Below are 19,158 nucleotides of genomic sequence, written 5' to 3'. Positions count from 1 at the left end.
CATTGTAGAATGATTTCACAGTCATATCTCCTCTACTTATACACTATCCTTAATGAGTCACATGTTTGTTATGCTGTCAGGTGTCATTCTATCTTGCAGTGGGCAGTGGTCATAATGTTTTGGCTCTTGAGTGTACATAATCCAGATTTAGTTCCCTGTGTCAGTGCCTAATTTTTCAGAGAAAGTTTCCTCCCTGTTAGCAGCTGTCTCCACCTTCACACATACAGTTTTGGGAATCAAGGAGAAACAAGATACTTGTGTGATACACTTTTAATCACATCGTTTCAAGATTTGAGAGTTTTCTATGTACAAAAAATGGATGTTTAGATCTCTTCTTTTTCTTCTCAACTTGGAAAAATGAAGTAATGCTTGTATTTGATTTGTCTGCTTCAGCATCGTCATCTTCTTCTTCCCTATAATTAAAATTTATTCTCAGTTATTTGCAATGTCAAAGAATACACTGGAAGTAAAACATAGTACATTCTGATGACAAATAAAATTTGATGCAGCATTAAACCCTGAACCAAATTATCGGTCTGAGAGACCTTTAGGGTTCTTAATATGTCATTGGCAATACTGTTCTGTTTGCTGCTACCCCCTCCATGCTTTCCTCTCATTGGCAGAACGTAGCAAAAGCATTGCAGTTCAGTTTGTGGCTTCTCATCGTCAGTGTACATGTATGTTGGACGAGGATAGAAACTGTCAGGGTGTGTGGTATTAAAACTCATTCGAGTTTACCAAGTGATTTATTTTTTATAGCTACAGTGCCCCCATTCCTCTCGGTCTGCGTCACCGGCTCCCGCAATGCTGAGGACACCACTTCGCTGTCTGCGAAATGGTTTGGCATGCAATGGCTGCCTCAGCGACCCGTGCAGCGCACTGCTATGTGTCGGCCTTGTACAGCCACGGAGTTGTGACAACGTCAGGAGGCGTCTGCAGTCGACTCGGTGGTCTTCGCCGCAGTAGCTTCAGCTCTGCCTGTTAGGAGCTGCAATGCGGCCCCGGCGTGCTTCCTTGCCGGTGTGGCTAAGATCACGGTGACAACAAGCGCCTGAGATCCAGCATCTGAATCTGCGGCTCTCGCCTCGGGATGCCTCCAGCATTTGTCGGGAGCCAATAACACTGCCCACAGTAGTGAGCCGTGGCATGGCCTGCCACTGGCTGGATGCGGACCCCGTGTTGGCCTCAGATGGTTGAACCAGCGACCTGCCGTGGACTGGAATGCTGGTACCTCATCTGCTGCTGTGTGTAGCCGGTGGTGTGACACGCCCCACCGTCCAGGAGAGCTGTCACACTTGAAAGCCTTGTTAGTGAACCGGCACCTATTTATACGCGGCTGTGCACCTCTGTTTCGATAACGCGCTGCTCCAAGTCATGTACTCAACACCTAGGTAGGCCAGTGGGCCCCTTCTGCCTGTAACTTGCACCATGCAAACCATTGGGTTTACTCTTTTCAGAGGGTCTACGGCCCCTGTGGCTTCCATTTTACTTCACAACCACTGGTAAGCGTAACTTACTGCCAACAGGCTCGCACCTGGCTGTAACTTGTGAGCTCAGAAATATTGCACCAAGTCTAAACTCTTTCCTATCTTAAACAGTGGTGCCGCTACATTATTCCCCCCTTCGGAAAGACATGGTCCCCATGTCGACCTCTAACTAGTCTTAAACTTGTTTGAGTTGGCACGAACTTATATTTACTACTACTATTACAAGACTTAGATGTAGTCTAGTCCTCTTGAAGCACATGACATGAGACAAAACGTAAAAATTCCTTACTGGATAACCACTCTACTTAATGCTCGATCAACCTCTTACCTACCCATCTTACGCCCTCAGTATCCAATCCACTGGGATTTGGACTACCGTCGGTTCCCTCTTAGAATTGGGTCTCCTCCCGATTAGAATGAAAAACACACTCAACAGAATTAAGGCTGTGATGGCACTTGGCAAAGAGGTGCTCAAAATGATCGCTACTTGTCGTTGCCTTTATCTATATTGAGCGACATGTTGCACAAGCTGTTTGGCTGATATGCACTCCTCTTGCTCTGAAATGAACTGGTTCATGGATCTCAACAGACCTGACTCTAGGGTTTGATTTAACAAGGTCAGATTCTGCCTTGGCTAAACTCGTAAAGTTGCTTGTGGCCAGTACAGCTGTGGCTGTGTAACATTCAATTGCGTGACTCCTGAAATTGACGCTGGCAGATGGAAGGTTGATCCTATTATGTTACACTTAGTTCCATTGATTAAAATTCCGCTCCCCTCGAGCTCTATACATTTCGCTTCAGCAAATTCTCCCTGCTCAAAACAACTTGCTACTACTATTAATTTTTTGTAGGTGGAGAAGATCCTATGCATCCCGACCCATTGCAAGCTCAATTTTAGCTCCATGATGTCCCTTGGACAGTCTATTTCTTCCCTCCTGGCTAAAAATAACTGCACCGTGCATGTCTCTGGATTGGTGCTTATCACCCTGGCTGGACATACATTACCTTCCCTCTGTGGCAGCTCCACAATTCCTCCCTTGTCATCTTGGCGTACTGGCTGTTAACTACCGAGATCAGCAATACATCCTCAGTTTTTACTTCTACAAACTTGCTCAACACTCCCCACTTCACTGGACACGGGTGGACCGTGTGACATTGAAACCTTGCATTTTACTCCATAACTGGGAATTGAATCAAAATATAAACCCTGACGGTAGTTCCCTCTGTGCCTTGCGCAACCCGCATAAATATTGGTCTGGCGGTGACAAATCAGTACTTATCTGGCCTCGCAAAGTGTGATGCAGTGCTTCTTGCAGATTTGTTATCATACCCTTTACATCCCACACACTGTCAGCAACCCCCTGCAGAAGTCTAGTTAACACCACCTGGAAATCTAGGGCTTCCAGACACACCTGTAAGGTTCCCAGGTTACAATTTATTACATCTTCTGACGCCTTAACATATTCCACTACCTGCCCTGCTAATGAACGGAGCAATCGTGTGTTATTCAGGACTTCCCCCTCCAATTTCCCAATCCGGGTTGCGTGCCATGCTTCCGCTGCTCTATTCCCCTCTTCAAGTTGCGTCACTGTTTCCACCATGTTGTTCATCTCCTTTATATCACTTTTGTCCGTGATTCCGAAGACTGTTTTCAATATTTTCCCCCCTGCGTTCAGCCACCCTTGTTTCCATCTTACCCGTGGCACCGCTTCCTCCATCCACCCTACCTGCTTCCGTAGTGTCTCATAAGCCTCATGCAATTTCTTATACTCCCTGGCTACTTCCTTCAGCATTCCCTTGCCCTCTGCACATTGCCTAAGCTCTTCAAACACTTCCTCAAGCCTCCTTACTTCATTCCGCATTTCCCATACATTCCATACCAACCTTAATGCTCACTGGTGACTTGACACCACCACATCTTCCTGCCTCGAGTACAGCATACCTCCATCCGGGTGCTGAACCCGCAAGGCGTCCACCCCGATGATGAAGAGATGAATTACCGCCAACACTCCCTCAAAAAGACAGCTGTCCCCAGCAGGCTCAGAATACTCAAAAACACATACAACATATGAAAATACAATTTCTAATTAATCTACACAAACCCAATGATACAAAACATGAAAACAAAAAACTACAAATACTCTACTACTTTCTGGATCACAAAGCATACGGTACATCATGCTGTACTGTATCTTCTTAGTTTTCCCTGTGCTGAACCAATCTGTTCCCTGATGGTGTTCGACAAAGGTCCTAAGACATCAATTCCCAACATAGAAAAATTAGATGTTGCTTCTCGCAATCATTGCAGCAGCACCTGTTTCTGACTCAAATCTGCTCTCTGCACACATGGTATACAAGTCTTGACACACTGATCCACATCTTTCCTGTCTCTCCACCAATACCTTTCCCCAACTCTCCTATTCGTCGCTCTACTCCCACCATGACCACATGCCACGTGATAATGTACTTCTTTTAAAACCTTATTTCTCAGCTTCGCTGGCACTATTACCCTTGGCCCTGACTTTGTTTCCCTGTGCAGAAGACCGTCGTACATATTAAATTGTGACTGTGTCCGATACACTTTACAACCGTTATCGGCATCCTGTAATTCTTGCCATACTGCTAGGTCACAACCTATGACTTCTACTATTGCCACCTTTCTACTCAGTGCATCTGCATTACCGTGCTTCTTCCCAGGCTTCTGCACCTCCTCGTAGTCGAATTCACTAAGTCTCACTGCCCACCTAGCTTGTCTAGTGGACGGGTCCTTCAACCCTAACAACCACTTCAATGCAGCATGATCTGTCACTACCCGAAATCTTCACCCATATAAATAACATTTACAATATGTGATTCCATACCGTAGATTACGCTAAGCATCTCCCTCTCTGTTGTTGAGGAATTCCTCTCTGCTGCATTCAACTGCCTAGACGCATAGGCTACATGATGTACTTTCCCATCAATTTCCTGACTAAGAACACACCGTAATGCTTAATTTGATGCATCACATGCTAGAATAAATACCTTTTCAAAAGTGGAAACACAAGAACTGGACTTGATGTTAACACTTCTTTCAGTTTGTCAAATGCTTTCCAACACTCTTCTGTCCACTCAAATTTCACACCCTTCCGTAACAATCGGGTCGATGGCTGTGCTTAATCTGCAAAACCCTTCACAAACTTTCGATAGAAATTGCAAATTCCGATGAATGATTGCACTTCCTTAACTGTTTTCGGCTCCCAAAAATCCATTACAGCCTGTACCAACCTCAGATCTGTTCGCACTCCATCCTTACTGATGATATGACCTAAATATTTCACTTCTCCAGGCTCAACGTCAAACGAGCTGCTCTTAATCGCTATAATGTTATCCATATAGACAAGACACTGCCATGGTTGCAAACCCCTCAACACACTGTCTAGCAACCTCTGAAATGTTGCTGGAGCATTTTTCAAACCAAATAGCATTCTGATGTACTGGTAATGGCCTTCAGGAGTAGAGAAAGCAGTTTTTGGACGATCCTCTGGAGCCATATCTAACTGATGACCACCACTTGTCAAATCCTTCGTACAAAAGTACTGGCACTGTCCTAAGTGATCCAAAGTCTCCAATATGTATGGAATGGGTTATGCATTCATTACTGTCTTATTATTGACGTATTGGTAGTCACAACAGAACCTGTATTTCTTAGTTCCATCCATAGATTTTTTAGGCACAACGACAATGGCCGCTCCCCAGCAACTATTTCTATGCTCTATAATACTGTCCGCAAGCTGCTGATCAACGAAATCCTCCACAATCGGCTGAAAGTACCTCGCTATGCTGTATGGTTTACGGTAAACAGGTGCCTTGTTTCCTGTTGGCATTCTATGTTGAACTAATGTAGTTGCTGGTAACGGCCCTCGCAGAAAAAACAAATCCTTAAATTCCCACAATTCTTCCATATGCTCTTTTTCTCCTGGTTTCAAATGCTTAACTTTGTTACGCAATGCAGTTCTATCAGCAGTTAATGGTTGATCGCTACGCCTACCTCTCGAACACCAGTCTTCGTCATCTGGTAAATCCAAATTTTCTCAAATTCACATCTACAGCACTTCAATTATCCATGTTCATGGGGACTACTCGCCCGTCGTTTCCCTCTTGTATGTGTACAGTACTATGTTCCACAAAAGAACATAATGGATCCAAAAATTCATTATCCTCCAATGGTTCAATAACACATACCGTACCCACAGGTAGATTTGACTCCACACTTACCCAAAGCGACTTCCCAGTGCCACTAGACAAACACTCGTGCAATTTAAGCCTTAATGCTAATGTATGTGGTTCAATTGGTTTGCTCATTACGCTGAACACCCTTCGCGACAGCTCTGCACTGACAATAGTTTCCCATAGCAGAAATAACATTCCACCAAGTTCCACAGTTTGTTGTGAATGGTCAATTTTGGAATGATGTTGATGCAAGAAATCTACTACTAGGATCATGTCCTAGCCCTCGCTTACCCATGGTACTACCTCCAAGCATGCATCAAATCGGACTTTCCCTAAATGAAAGTCAACTGACACTGACCCCAAAGGTGCAACCTATAACGTGATGGGTCTAACTTCCTTTGACCCATTAAACTCTTAGTAGCCACAGACACTTGTGCCCCTGTGTCCTACAAAATATTAAACTTTTTAGTTCCTATGGATCCTACCATTGAACATTAAACCTCTGCATATGTATTTGTAGCATTGAAATTAAACAGGAGCTACCTTAGGTGTTTCTTGGGCCCCCTCTGCCGTTTAACAATTCTCCATCTCTACATTATTCCACATCTCCATCCTCCACACTGCTGATTTCCACTCCTTCCTTTATTCCTCGGCAACTGGGTACATTGACCTTGACATGTCCCGTACGACTACACTCATAACATTTCACACCTACTGTAAACACTGGTTATCACGAACCCCCACTGCCACGTCTATTTCCTCATATTGGATTGCCAGCTGAATGGCTGAATACAAATCTTTTGGAGTGCCTTCACGCACTTTCTGTGACATATGCGCTGGTAACCCCCTCAAAAATAAATCAAGTGCCCTTTGCTCGGTCTCTTGCAACGTAACACCATTCGCCTCATCGCTCTGACCCAACTTGTAAGTATACTTGTTAATTTCTCTTATCTTGTCCGCAAATTTCTCTACTATCTCCCCCTACCTCTTCGTCGTCGTACTCAACCTCTCCCTGAAGTACTGAGTGCTATTCTGTTTCTTGTATCTGTAAACGCCCCTCCTTCAACTGCTTAAACTGTCCTGCCTTCCTTAAGGCCTGAGAACACCTTACATATGTCTTCACTTCACCCGTTAATCTAATCTTAGCTACAAGTAACAACTGTTCATCAGACCAACCATTCATCACAGCTGAAGTTTCCAAGTCCTCAACAAACAAACACACATCCTCAGATGCCTTGCCAGAAAATGGAATAATCAAACTCGAGGCAGGTGGATCAATCTCCTGCTGCGGCACCCTAGGCAACAACGACTGATCAGATGTGGTTTCCCATTCACTCCTACGTATTAATTCACTTCTCATCTGTGCATTGTTTGCTGTCAATTGTGCTACCTTTTCCAACAAAATCCATACCGCTTCTGGTTCCGACACACCTTCCTTCCCTGACTCTGACACTGTGTTGCTTTCGTTCCCAGTTAGTCCCATTTCAATCTATAAAATCCCAGAGAAACAAAACATTTAACTACAAAAATCAACTGACTTCCTACAGCTCAGCATCTCATCTTACATTTTGTGCGATGATGTAATAGGAGGAGATAAATAAAACATCATACACAAACGTAATTAAATGCCACAAAAAAATCTTACTGCCCCAAACACACTAACACTTACTCTGACAACGCAAAGAAAGAAAATGTCGTAACACTCAACACTCAAAAAGAAAAATTGGTCAATACTCACCATATATTGTGACTGTAATGCAGGTGGTGGGCTCAAACGTTGTACTGTACAGACGACGCCTGCTATTCTGACACCAAATGTAGAGGGGATGTTGGACGAGGAGGAAACTGTCAGGATGCACGGTATTAAAACTCGTCCAAGTTTCCCAAGTGATTTATTATTTCCAGCTACAGTGCCACGGTTCCTCTCAGTTTGCGACACCAGCTCCCGCAATGCTGAGGACACCACTTTGTTGTCTGCGAAACTGCTAGGCGCGGAATGGCTGCTTCAGCAACCTATGCAGCGCACTGCTGTGTGTCGGTCTTGTATGGGCGCGGAGTTGTGATGACGTCAGGAGGCGTCTGCAATCAACTCGGTGCTCTTCGCCCCTGTTGCTTCAGTGCTGCAATGCAGCCCCCGGCGTGCTTCGTCGCCGGTGTGGCTAAGAACCACGCAACAACAAGCACCCACGATCCAGCGTCTCAATCTGTGGCCCTTGCCTCAGGATGCCTCTGGCGTGTGTTGGGAGACAACAAGACTGCTCGCAGTAGCGAGCCATGGAATGACCCACTGCTGGCTAGCTGTGGACCCCGCGTTGGCCTCAGCATCTGCTGCTGGATGTAGCTGGTGGTGTGACACGCCTCGCTGTCCAGGAGTGCTGTCAAACTTGAATGCCTTGTTAGTGAATGCGCCTATTTATACGCAGCTGTGTGCCTCTGTTTTGCTAACACGCCGCTCCGAGTCATGTACTCATAACACCTAGGTAGGCCAGTTGGCCACCTTCCGCCTGTAACTTGCGCCATGCAAACCGCTGTGTTTACTCTTTTCAGCAGGCCTCCATTCCACTTTGCAACTGATGGTAGTGTAACTTACTGTCAACAGACCAGTGCCTGTCTGTAACTTGGGCGGTCAGAAATATTGCACCAAACCTAACCTTTTCCCATCTTAAGCAGTGGTGCCGCTATGTCAGGTATGTATGTAATTTTACGAAACGCACAGATCTATCTGACTGAGTGTTTCATATTAGGAATGAAATGGCTCAGTCTGTTAGACTGTATGTTTCGTATTACATGTAATTTTATATAACTGCTTTTTTTGTGGTATATTTTAGAAGATGCGTCATGAATAATGCTTCAGCATGTGCTCATAAATCTACACCAGAAATTTTTGTTGGTTACTATACAAATATTGTGCTTCATTGTTACTGAAGACTAATATTGCAACTGTTTATAAAAACCATAGTTAATTTTGAATGAGCAGAACTTAAATAATACTCAGTCCGATGTTTCATAGGAAAATTAACAAAAATATTACCTTAAACACACAAACAAATTTTTAAAATGAAACCTAGGAAAAAATATGATGGAGGCAAATTCATGTCTCTCAGACCTGATGTTTCTCATTATGTGCTATCGACCTATGTTTCTGTTAGAGGTTAGAACAGCACACAAAACATGAATGCATAATAGCAAAGTTACATTGACTCTCAAAAAACAACTGCATAACAAACTGTAAACACTGTAAAATGAGAGGACTATTGTTTTGATACACAAATGACTAAATTTCTGCCATTATCTGCCCATTCTGTCATGAGGCACTCATGTAAAGAGAGTTATTAGTGTTCACTTTTTCAGACTGGTGCACCTGCTTAACCGACCTCAAGTTTATTCACCACGAACTCAAACTGTAAAGAAATTCCTGACAACCTTTCTAAATCAAACATTAAATTCCCCACAGGAAAATAATATGGCCCTGACAACAAATCCCACACAACCACCACTAACTTCTGCAACACATCCCAACAACACTGTCTGAAAACAAATCACCTGACCAGTTACCTTTATCCTCACTCCCAACAGTGAAATTCCTCTTCTACAACACTCAGATCAATTATCCCCCACCTTAGAATAAATCAGCATCAAATAGGGATTGAATGCCTATAGAGTGTTTAAGTGGTAACATGGACCAAAAATTTTGTTTTTATGGGTCCCAAGTTAAAAAAAAAACTGAATTGTTTTTTTGGTTAAGGGACCAAAGAGCAAGGTTATCAGTCCCTTGTTCATTTTGTGGTTTATCTGGACACAGTCACATCAGGCAGAAAATCTGAACTATCGTGATAGGATTTAGAAGAGAGAAAACAGAGACACTGAAAGCAATACTAGTACCAGAGGTAAGAAATAACTGCACAGCAATGATGGTATATGGGCCAGGCCGGGCTGTCATCCAGAAGGGAGATAACGATTAATCAAGGGATCATCTGTGGTGAGAGATAGCTTTCCCAAACCTGAACCCCTATGGGTCCAACACAGAAGTAAGTCAGTAAAGGGTAAACAATTCCTTCTAGCAGATGGAGAGATCTGTAATTGTGAAAGTGAAGAGGCTAAAAACCTAATGAACACTGGCGGCACTGACAATAGTAAAAACAAGGCAAGAGAAGTAATCAGATGGGTAGGTGTGTGGACGTAGTCTAGAGTCCCCTAGGGTTCAACATTCGTGGGAGGCATCCCTCCCACAACAGCCTGAACCCATATCTGATATAGTTGAAATGTTTAAGATGGGAATAAACCTCCCCCCCCCCCCCCCCCCCCTCTCTCTCTCTCTCTCTCTCTCTCTCTCTCTCTCTCTCTCTCTCTCTCTCTCTCTCTGTGTGTGTGTGTGTGTGTGTGTGTGTGTGTGTGTGTGTGTGTGTGTGTGTGGAGGCAGGGTTGAGCAACAACTGGGCCAACATGCTGCATGAGAAAAACCCCAACCTCCCCCTCTCCTAACCAACAGCATAGCAGTCTAAAACATTAGATATGAAAAACTGCTTAACTGACCATACACCATCTACCAACATTAGAGACAGAATCTGCAAGACTATGCTTGCCGTGAGCGGACAAAAGGAAATTCACTTCACCAGGAAGTGAGCTACTGTCCAAAGCTCTGCATCACAATGCGAGTCTGGCTCATTAAATAACTATGGGTTCATCTGGTATGACGAAAGTAGATGTTACATAATAAAGTGGATTTCATCCGGTAGGAACCAGAGGACGAATGCTGTAGAGCTGTCGGGTCCTTGACAGCATGAAGTTTTCGAATGGGGTAAGAGCCCATCAGATGACGTTCCATCACCATGTGAGTAGAGGTCTTACCAGCACCTGGGAACATCAAAGCAAATGCTAGAGTAGTCACCTTTCTAACCAAACAGTTGACCCTCGTTCCCCAGGATACCCTTATGACTAGATAGCCTGAGAAAGAAAACTGAGCAGGTAGTACGACAGTCAGAAGATCATGAACAGCAGATACTGCATGGAGACAACAACATCGATGAATAGCCTAGAGAAGTCTCATTAAGCCACTACAAATTGAAATGTGGTTGAGGAAGGTCTGTTTATTAAAATGTAGGGCTCTGCTAATGGCTACGAGTTTCACCATAGGAACATTATATGTCCCCAGCAAAATTGTTGTTTCATGACTGGTGGGAGATGTAGAAGCCCATTCCATCTTAGCCAGGTTTGTAGAGTCATCAATATAAATGATGACAGCACCATGATATCCATGATGAAATAAGATGAATATACAGGGGGGTACCCAAAAAATATGGGAAATTCGTCATAACACCTTTAATTTCTTAATATTTTTACACCACATTTTGATCACCTTCAAAGTATTCTCCATTGACCACAATGCACTACTTCAAATGATCCTTCCATTGTTCAAACAGTTGTTAAATTCACTTATGCCTTTCAGCAATTTTTGTTTTACCTCCAACACAGGGGCAAAACACTTTCCTTTCGCATCCCTTTTGAGTCTGAGAAACAGAAAGAAACCACAGGGAGCTAGATCCGGTTAGTAGCAGGGGTGGACAAACGGTGACATGCCGTTTTTCATCAAAATGGTTTTACAGAGGGGGTGGTGTGGGCCAGCGAGTTGTTGTGATCGTAGCGGTACCATCGTTTAATATAGGAAAAGGTTTAGATTCAGTGCAAGATTTCTGAACACACAACTTACAGCCAGGCGCAGGCCTGTTGACAGTAAGTTACGCTTACCAGTGGTTGCGAAGTATAATATAGGCCATAGGGTCATAGATCCACTGAAAAGATTAAATGCAGTGGTTTGCATGGTGAAAGTTACAGGCAGAAGGGGCCCACTGGCCCAGCCTAGGGGTTATGAGTACATGACTCGTAGTGGCGCGTTATCAAAACAGAGGCGCACAGCCGTGTATAAATAGGTGCCGGTTTTCTAACCAGGGGGATTCAAGTGTGACAGCTCTCCTGGACAGCGGGGTGTGTCACACTACCAGCTACACATAGCAACAAATGGGACGCCAGTGTTCCAGTCCACGGCGCGTCGCTAGTTTGACCCTCTGAGGCCAGTGCAGGGCCCATAGCCAGCTAGCAGCGGGCCACTCAGTGGCACGCTACTGCGGGCAGTCTTGTTGGTTCTCAACACACGCCAGAGGCATCCCAAGGCAAGGGCCGCAGATTTGGCTGTCAGATTGCAGGTGCTTGTTGGCCCTGTGATCTTAACCACGACGGCAAAGAAGCATGCACCGGGATGCCGTGCGTCTCCCAGCAAGCAGCACTGAGGCAATGGGGACGTGGGCCACTGAGTTGGCTGCCAACGCATCCTGATATCGTCAAAACATCATGGCTGTATACGGCCGGCAGTATGTTGCACGGGTCGCTGAGGTAGCCCTTCTGCGCCAAGCTGCTTTGCCGACACGAAGTGGCATCCTCGGCATCGCGGGACCCGGTGACACAGACAGAGAGGAATGCCACATTGTAGCTGGGAATAATAAAACGCTTGACGATCACGGCCGAGTTTCGATGCTGCGCATCCTGACAGTTTCCATCCATGTCCAACAGTCCTCCACTGCACGCCAACATCTACATTTGGCAGTGACAGCTAAATTTGGTGTCAGAATAGCGGGCATTGTCTGTACAGTATGATACTCGAGCCCACCGCCTGCATTACAGTCACAAAATGTGGTGAGTGTTGACCCATTTTTCTTTTTGAGTGCTGGAAATTTTCCTTCTTTGCATTGTAAGAGTAAATGTTAGTGTGTTTGGGGCAGTAAGATTTTTTTGTGGCATTTAATTACTTTTGTATTGGGTTGAGTATGATGTTTTATTTACCTCCTCCTATTACATCATCGCACAAAACGTAAGATGAGATACTGAACTGTAGGAAGTCAGTTGATTTTTGTAGTTAAATGTTTTTTTTTTTTTTTTTTTTTTTTTTTTGTCTGGGATTTTATAGATTGAAATGGGACTAACTGGGAACGAAAGTGAAATGGGACTTACTGGGAACGAAAGCAACACAGCGTCAGAGTCAGGGAAGGAAGGTGTGTCGGAACCAGAAGCGGTATGGATTTTGTTGGAAAAGGTAGCACAATTGACAGCGAACAATGCACAGATGAGAAGTGCATTAATATGTAGGAGTGAATGGGAAACCACATCTGATCAGTTGTTGTTGCCTACGGTGCCGCAGCAGGAGATTGATCCACCTGCCTCGAGTTTGATTATTCCATTTTCTGGCAAGACATCAGAGGATGTGCGTTTGTTTGTGGAAGGCTTGGAAACTTCAGCTGTGACGAATGGCTGGTCTGATGAACAGTTGTTATATGTAGCCAAGATTGGATTAACGGGTGAAGTGAAGACATATGTAAGGTGTTCTCAGGCCTTAAGGAAGGCAGGACAGTTTAAGCAGTTGAAAGAGGGGTGTATGCAGGGGTAAAAGAAACAGAATAGTGCTTGCACTTTATGGAGAGGTTGAGTGCAATGACAAAGAGACAGGGGCAGATGTTAGAGAAAGTTGCAGACAGAATAAGAGAAATCAGCGAGTATACTTACAAGTTGGGTCAGAGCGATGAGGCGACTGGTGTTCTGTGTGTAAGCAAATATTATTGAATAATTATCGTTCTGTTGCAGGAAGCCTCCTTACTTCATTCTGCATTTCCCTTACATTCCATATGTACCGGAGAAAACAATTACTGACCAAGGGACCAACTTCATGTCAGATTTAATGAAGGAACTGTGTAAATTGTTGAACGTTAAGAAGTTGAGGACGAGCGCATTGCATCCACAGGCAAACGGAAGGACAGAATGAGTACACAGAACAGTCAGGAAGATGCTCAGTTTTTATGTGGATTCTCATCACCGTCAGAGGGACGAGTATTTGAAACATATTGTATGCACATACAATGCAAAAGTCCATACTGATACCAGTTTGTCTCCATATGACGTAGTGTATACATTCCATAACAACCTTGATGCCCACTGGTGACCACATCATCTTGACACCACCACATCTTCCTGCCTCGAGTACAGAACACCTCCATCCAGGCGCTACACCCGCAAGGCGTCCACCCCAATGATGAAGAGGTGAATTACCGCCAACACCCCCTATTCAGTGACCTGAGGACAGGGATCACATGACCCTTCCTCCTTCTTCAAAAAGACTGCTGTCCCAAGCAGGCTCACAATACTCAAAAACACATACAATGTACGAAAGTATAACACTTAATTAATCTATGCAAGCCCAATGATATAAAACAAGAAAACAAAAAACTACAAATACTCTACTACTTTCTGGATCGCAAAGCATATGGCACATCATGCTGTACTCTATCTTCCTGGTTTTCCCTGCTCATAACATCCCTCTGCACTCTCTCTTCCTTCCTGTTACATGCCTGGAATCACATAGGGACAACCCTTAAATGGCAGCAATCACCCAATGTGTACTATCGTCCTAGTTGGCAGACCGTCGTACATATTAAATTGTGGCTGTGTCTGATAAAACTTACAATCGCTGACAGCGTCCTGTAATTCTTGCCATACTGCAAGGTCACAACCTACGATTTCTACTATTGCCACCTTTCTACTGAGTGCATCCGCATTACCGTGCTTCTTCCCAGGCTTGTGCACAGTTGAATTCACTAAGCCTCACAGCCCACCTAGTGAGTCTAGTGGACGAATCCTTCAACCCTAACAACCACTTCAATGCAGCATGATCTGTCACTACCCGAAATCTTCACCCATGTAAATAACTTTTAAAATATGTGATTACATAGAGCACGTGAAGCATCTCCCTCTCTCTTGTTGAATAATTCCTCTCTGCTTCATTCAACTGCCTAGACGCATAGGCTACATGATGTTCTTTCCAATCAATTTCCTGACTAAGAACACACCATAATGCTTAATTTGATGCATCATATGCTAGAACAAATACCTTTTCAAAACTGGAAACACAAGAACTGGACTTGATGTTAACACTTCTTTCAGTTTGTCAAATGCTTTCCAACAGGACGGTCTTCTGCACAGGAAAACAAAGTTAGGGCCAAGGGTAGTAGTGCCAGCGAAGCTGAGAGATGAGGTTTTAAAAGAAGCACGTGATCACATGTTATGTGATCATGGTGGGGCTAGAGCGAAAAATAAGAGAGTGGTGGAGAGATAAGAAAGTAGATGTGGATCAATATGTCAAGAGCAGAGAGCAGATCTGAGTCGGAAACGGATACAGCTACAACAATTGCCGGAAGCAACATGTACATTTTCCATGTTGGGAACTGATGTCTTAGGACCTTTGAGTTGAACACCATTGGGGAACAGATTCGTTCTGACAATAATAGACCATTTTTTGAGGTATGTGGAGATGGTGGCTATGCCAAATCAACAGGCAGCAACGGTCACGCAGTTGTTAATAAACAACTGGACTTTGAAGTTTGGTGTACCAGAGCTTCCTTAGCTGGGTCTTGGGCCCCCTCTGTCGTTTAACAATTGTCCACCTCTACTAACTCCACTTCTCCATCCTCCCCGCTGCTGATTTCCACCCCTTCCTCCATTCCTCGGTGATTGGGTGCATTGTCTCTGCACATGTCCCGTATGATCACACTCATAACATTTCACACCTGCTGTAAACACTGTTTGTCTATCACGAATCCCCGTTGCCACCTCTATTTCCTCACATTGGATTGCCAGCCGAATGGCTGAATAAAATACTTTTGGACTCCCTTCACGCACTTTCTGTGCCATATGCGCTGGTAACACCCTCAAAATTATGCCCTTTGCTCGACTTGAGGAAGTGTCTGAAGAGCTTAAGCACTGTGCAGAGGGAAAGGGAATGCTGAAGGGAGTATTTGAGGAGTATAAGAAATTGCATGAGGCTCATGAGATGCTACGGAAGCAGGAAGTGGTGCCATGGGTAAGACGGAACGAGCGTGGCTGAACGCGCGGGGGGGGGGGGGTTTCAAAAAGTCTTTGGAACTGTGTGTGTAACATAGTAGGACCAACCTTCCATCTGCCAGTGTCAATTTCAGGAGTCATGCAATTGAATGTCACACAGCCAGCTGTACTGGCGAGAAGCAACTTTACAAGTTTTACCAAGGCAGAATCTGACCTTGATAAATCAAACTCTGGAGTCAGGTCTGTTGAGATCCGTAAACCAGTTCATTTCAGAGCAAGAGAGTGCTTATCATCCGAAGAGCTTGTGCAGCTTGTCGCTCAATGTAGGGAAAGGCAACGACAAGCAGCGATTGTTTGGAGCACCTCTGTGCCAGGTGCCATCGCAGCCTTAACTTTGTTGTGTGCTGTTTTCACTCTCATCAGGCGGAGAGCCAATTCCAAGAGGGAACCGACAGTAGTCCAAATCCCAGTGGGTTGGATACCGAGGGCGTAAGACGGGTAGGTAAGGGGTTGATCGAGCAATAAGTAGAGTGGTTATCCAGTACGGAATTTTTACGCTTTGTCTCATATCATGTGTTTTAAGAGGAATAGACCATGTCTAAGTTTACTAATAGTAGTAGTAAATATGTCAAATACGCACCGACTCAAACGGGTTTTAAGAGTAGTTAGAGGTCGATCCGGGGACCAGGTCTTTCTGAAGGGGGAATAATGTAGCGGCACCACTGTTTAAGATAGGAACAAGTTAAGATTTGGTGCAATATTTCTGAGCTCAGAAGTTACAGCCAGGTGCGAGCCTGTTGACAGTAAGTTACACTTACCAGCGGTTGTGAAGTAGAATGGAGGCCGCGGGGCCGTACACCCTCTGAAAAGAGTAAACACAGTGGTTGGCATGGTGCAAGTTACAGGCAGAAGGGGCCCACTGGCCTACCTAGGTGTTATGAGTACATGATTCGGAGTGGCACATTAGCAAAACAGAGGTCCACAGCTGCTTATAAATAGGTGCTGTTTTTCTAACGAGGGGTATTCAAGTGTGGCAGCTCTCCTGGACAGCGGGGCGTGTCACAACACCAGCTACACGCAGCAGCAGATGGGGCACCTGTGTTCCAGTCCATGGCGGGTCGCTGGTTCGACCCTCTGAGGCCTACTGGGGTCCGCAGCCAGACAGCGGCAGGCCATTCGATGGCTCACTACTGCGGGCAGTCTAGGTGGCTCCCAACATACGCTGGAGGCATCCCGAGGCGAGGGCCGCAGATTGCAGGTGCTTGTTGTTCCCTGTGATCTTAACCACGATGGCGAAGAAGCATGCAGCGGGCCGCCCTGCGGATCCCAGTGAGCAGCTCTGAGGCAACGGGGACGAAGGGCGCTGACTCTGCTGCCGGCGCAGCCTGAGGTCATCAAAACACCACGGCTGTACATGGCTGGCACGCCACAGTATGCTGCACGGGGCACTGCGTTCCGCACCAAGCTGCTTTGCAGACAGCGAAGTGGCGTCTTCGGCATTGTGGGACCCGGTGACACAGACAGAGAGGAACGCGGCACTATAGCTGGGAATAATAAAACACTTTAAGACCACGGCTGAGTTTTAATACTCAGTGAACAGCCTGACTAAAGAGACCTGAGCACCTACTATCAAATGGATTTTCTGGATTCCCCACATTCTTTTTCTTCTCTGAAGATGCCAAAATGTAGGAGTGTTGTTCTTTATTTGTGTGTGTTTCTCTCAGCTTTATTGGCAACTGTCTCTACTGAAGTTTAGTACCGCCCAACCCAGGTTTCTCTTTCTGAATTTAACATTATACAGGGTTATTCTAAATCATGGACCCATTTTCCAAAATTTGTAAGTATTGAAGTACAAATCCAAAATGAACAAGCTTTATACCAATGAAAGGAGGAAGCTTCAAAGTTTTTGGTGGGCAGCAGAAGATGGGTGGTGATGGCTTCAAAAGTGGCCGGTAGAGTTTGCGCGGCAGTAGGGCTGTCATTCTGTTTCACTGTCAGTTGCGAGTGAGATGGTGACGATGGAGCACAAGGTTTCCTTTGTTCTTGAGTTCACGAAAAGTGAGTTGCAAACTGCAGTGTAGGGGGCATTTCGTACTAATTTTGGTATTCAACCACCAGGTTGCAAAAGCATTAGCTGTTGGTTTAAGTAATTTAAACAGACTGGGAGTGTGCGCAAGGGAAAAAGCACAGGCTGACCGCGTGTGTCAGAGGATGATGTCTGACAGATTCGAGAATGTTTTGTGCGCAGTCCCAGTAAGTCTACTAATCGAGCCAGTCGAGAACTTTGAATACCCCAACCAACTGTATGAAAATCTCTGAGACTGTGTTTGCTGTACAAGGCCTACTGATTACAACTTGTTCAGGCTCTCAATCCCAATGACAAAGGGAAGCGTCTCGCATTTTGTTGTTATGTGCTAGCAAAGGTGGAGGATGACGCATTTCTATAGCGTGTAATTTTTAGTGTAGAACTAATATTCCACCTTAGTGGTAAAGTCAACAGACACAATGTTCGGATATGGGGTTTGGAAAATCCACAGTCACCATTGCAATACCAAAGACTCACCAAAGATCAACGTGTTCTGTGCCGTATCCCGTACAAAGGTTTACGGACAATTTTTCTTTCAGGAAATAACTGTAACAGGAATCATGTATCTGGACACATTGGAACAATAGACTGGAAGATTCCCAGGGCTTCATTTTTCAATGGGATGGAGCTCAGTGTCATTGGCACTGTATTGTATGAGGCTTTTAGAATGACTCCCTTTCTCAGTGCTGGATCGGTCGCAGGAGACTTGAGGATCTGGCTCTGCACTTCTGGCCATCCCCTGATCTCTCACCCTGTGACTATTTCTTATGGAGTTATGTGAAGGAAGCTGTTTACACCCTGCCCCTACCAACCACTCTGAACGATCTGCAGAAACAGAACACTGCTGCCATGCACTCACTAACAGCAGATACACTTTCGCATGGATGGGACTAGTTTGGCTACTGTGTCGATGTTTGGCATGCAGCCAATAGTGGTCATATTAAACATTTATCACATTTCTAATTATTAAATAACTATTAAAAACTAATTAATAACAATTTATTAAACTTATTTCAAACATTATGAAAAAAGACTTTGAAACTTCCTCTTTTCATCAGTATAAAGCTTGTTCACTTTGGATTTGTAGAATAAATATGAAGTTTTGAAAATGGGTCTATCATTTAGAATAACCCTGTACTTTAAGGACACACAGACGTCAATCATAACCTTGGTCACGAAGAGGCCAACATGGTATCTCTCAAATGTTTATTTAAATCACCTTGTGATCAATGAATGAGACAGAATGAATTACATGGCTAATATGTCAGAGTAGACTTCTGTCAGTCAAAGCTTTGACAGTATTATGATAATAAATATTTGTTTACGTACCACTCAACTTGCACAGCATTTTCTTGCAATATTTTATCTGCAGTCGACCAGCTAAATCTAACAAGTTGTGGAAATCCAAATACCGGGTCAATGTTCTCTACTAAAAACTTTTTAGTTACTGGGTCTGGAATTAAAAAGAATGTTTATACACAAAGTTGTATACAA

At 44.5% G+C, this 19,158-nt stretch overlaps 1 protein-coding gene across 2 annotated transcripts in view; it reads right to left on the bottom strand.

The window, feature by feature from the left end:
- Nucleotides 1–255: 255 nt before the first annotated feature.
- LOC124615846 (ribonuclease H2 subunit A) overlaps nucleotides 256–19,158 on the bottom strand; it is a 55,519-nt gene continuing 36,616 nt past the window's right edge. The window contains exons 5-6 of one of the 2 annotated variants that reach the window (XM_047144002.1): nucleotides 18,994–19,117; nucleotides 256–413 (exon numbers count right to left, since the gene is read on the bottom strand). In XM_047144002.1, coding sequence (XP_046999958.1) covers nucleotides 275–413; nucleotides 18,994–19,117 — 263 coding nt within the window. In that variant the 3' untranslated portion in view covers nucleotides 256–274. The other variant, XM_047144011.1, reaches the window with a different exon arrangement.

This window comes from Schistocerca americana, chromosome 1 (genome assembly GCF_021461395.2).
Source record: "Schistocerca americana isolate TAMUIC-IGC-003095 chromosome 1, iqSchAmer2.1, whole genome shotgun sequence".
Classification (NCBI taxonomy): Eukaryota; Metazoa; Arthropoda; class Insecta; order Orthoptera; family Acrididae; genus Schistocerca; species Schistocerca americana.
Note: the sequence above shows the minus strand (reverse complement) of the source record. Positions and strands in the feature narration are given on the sequence as shown.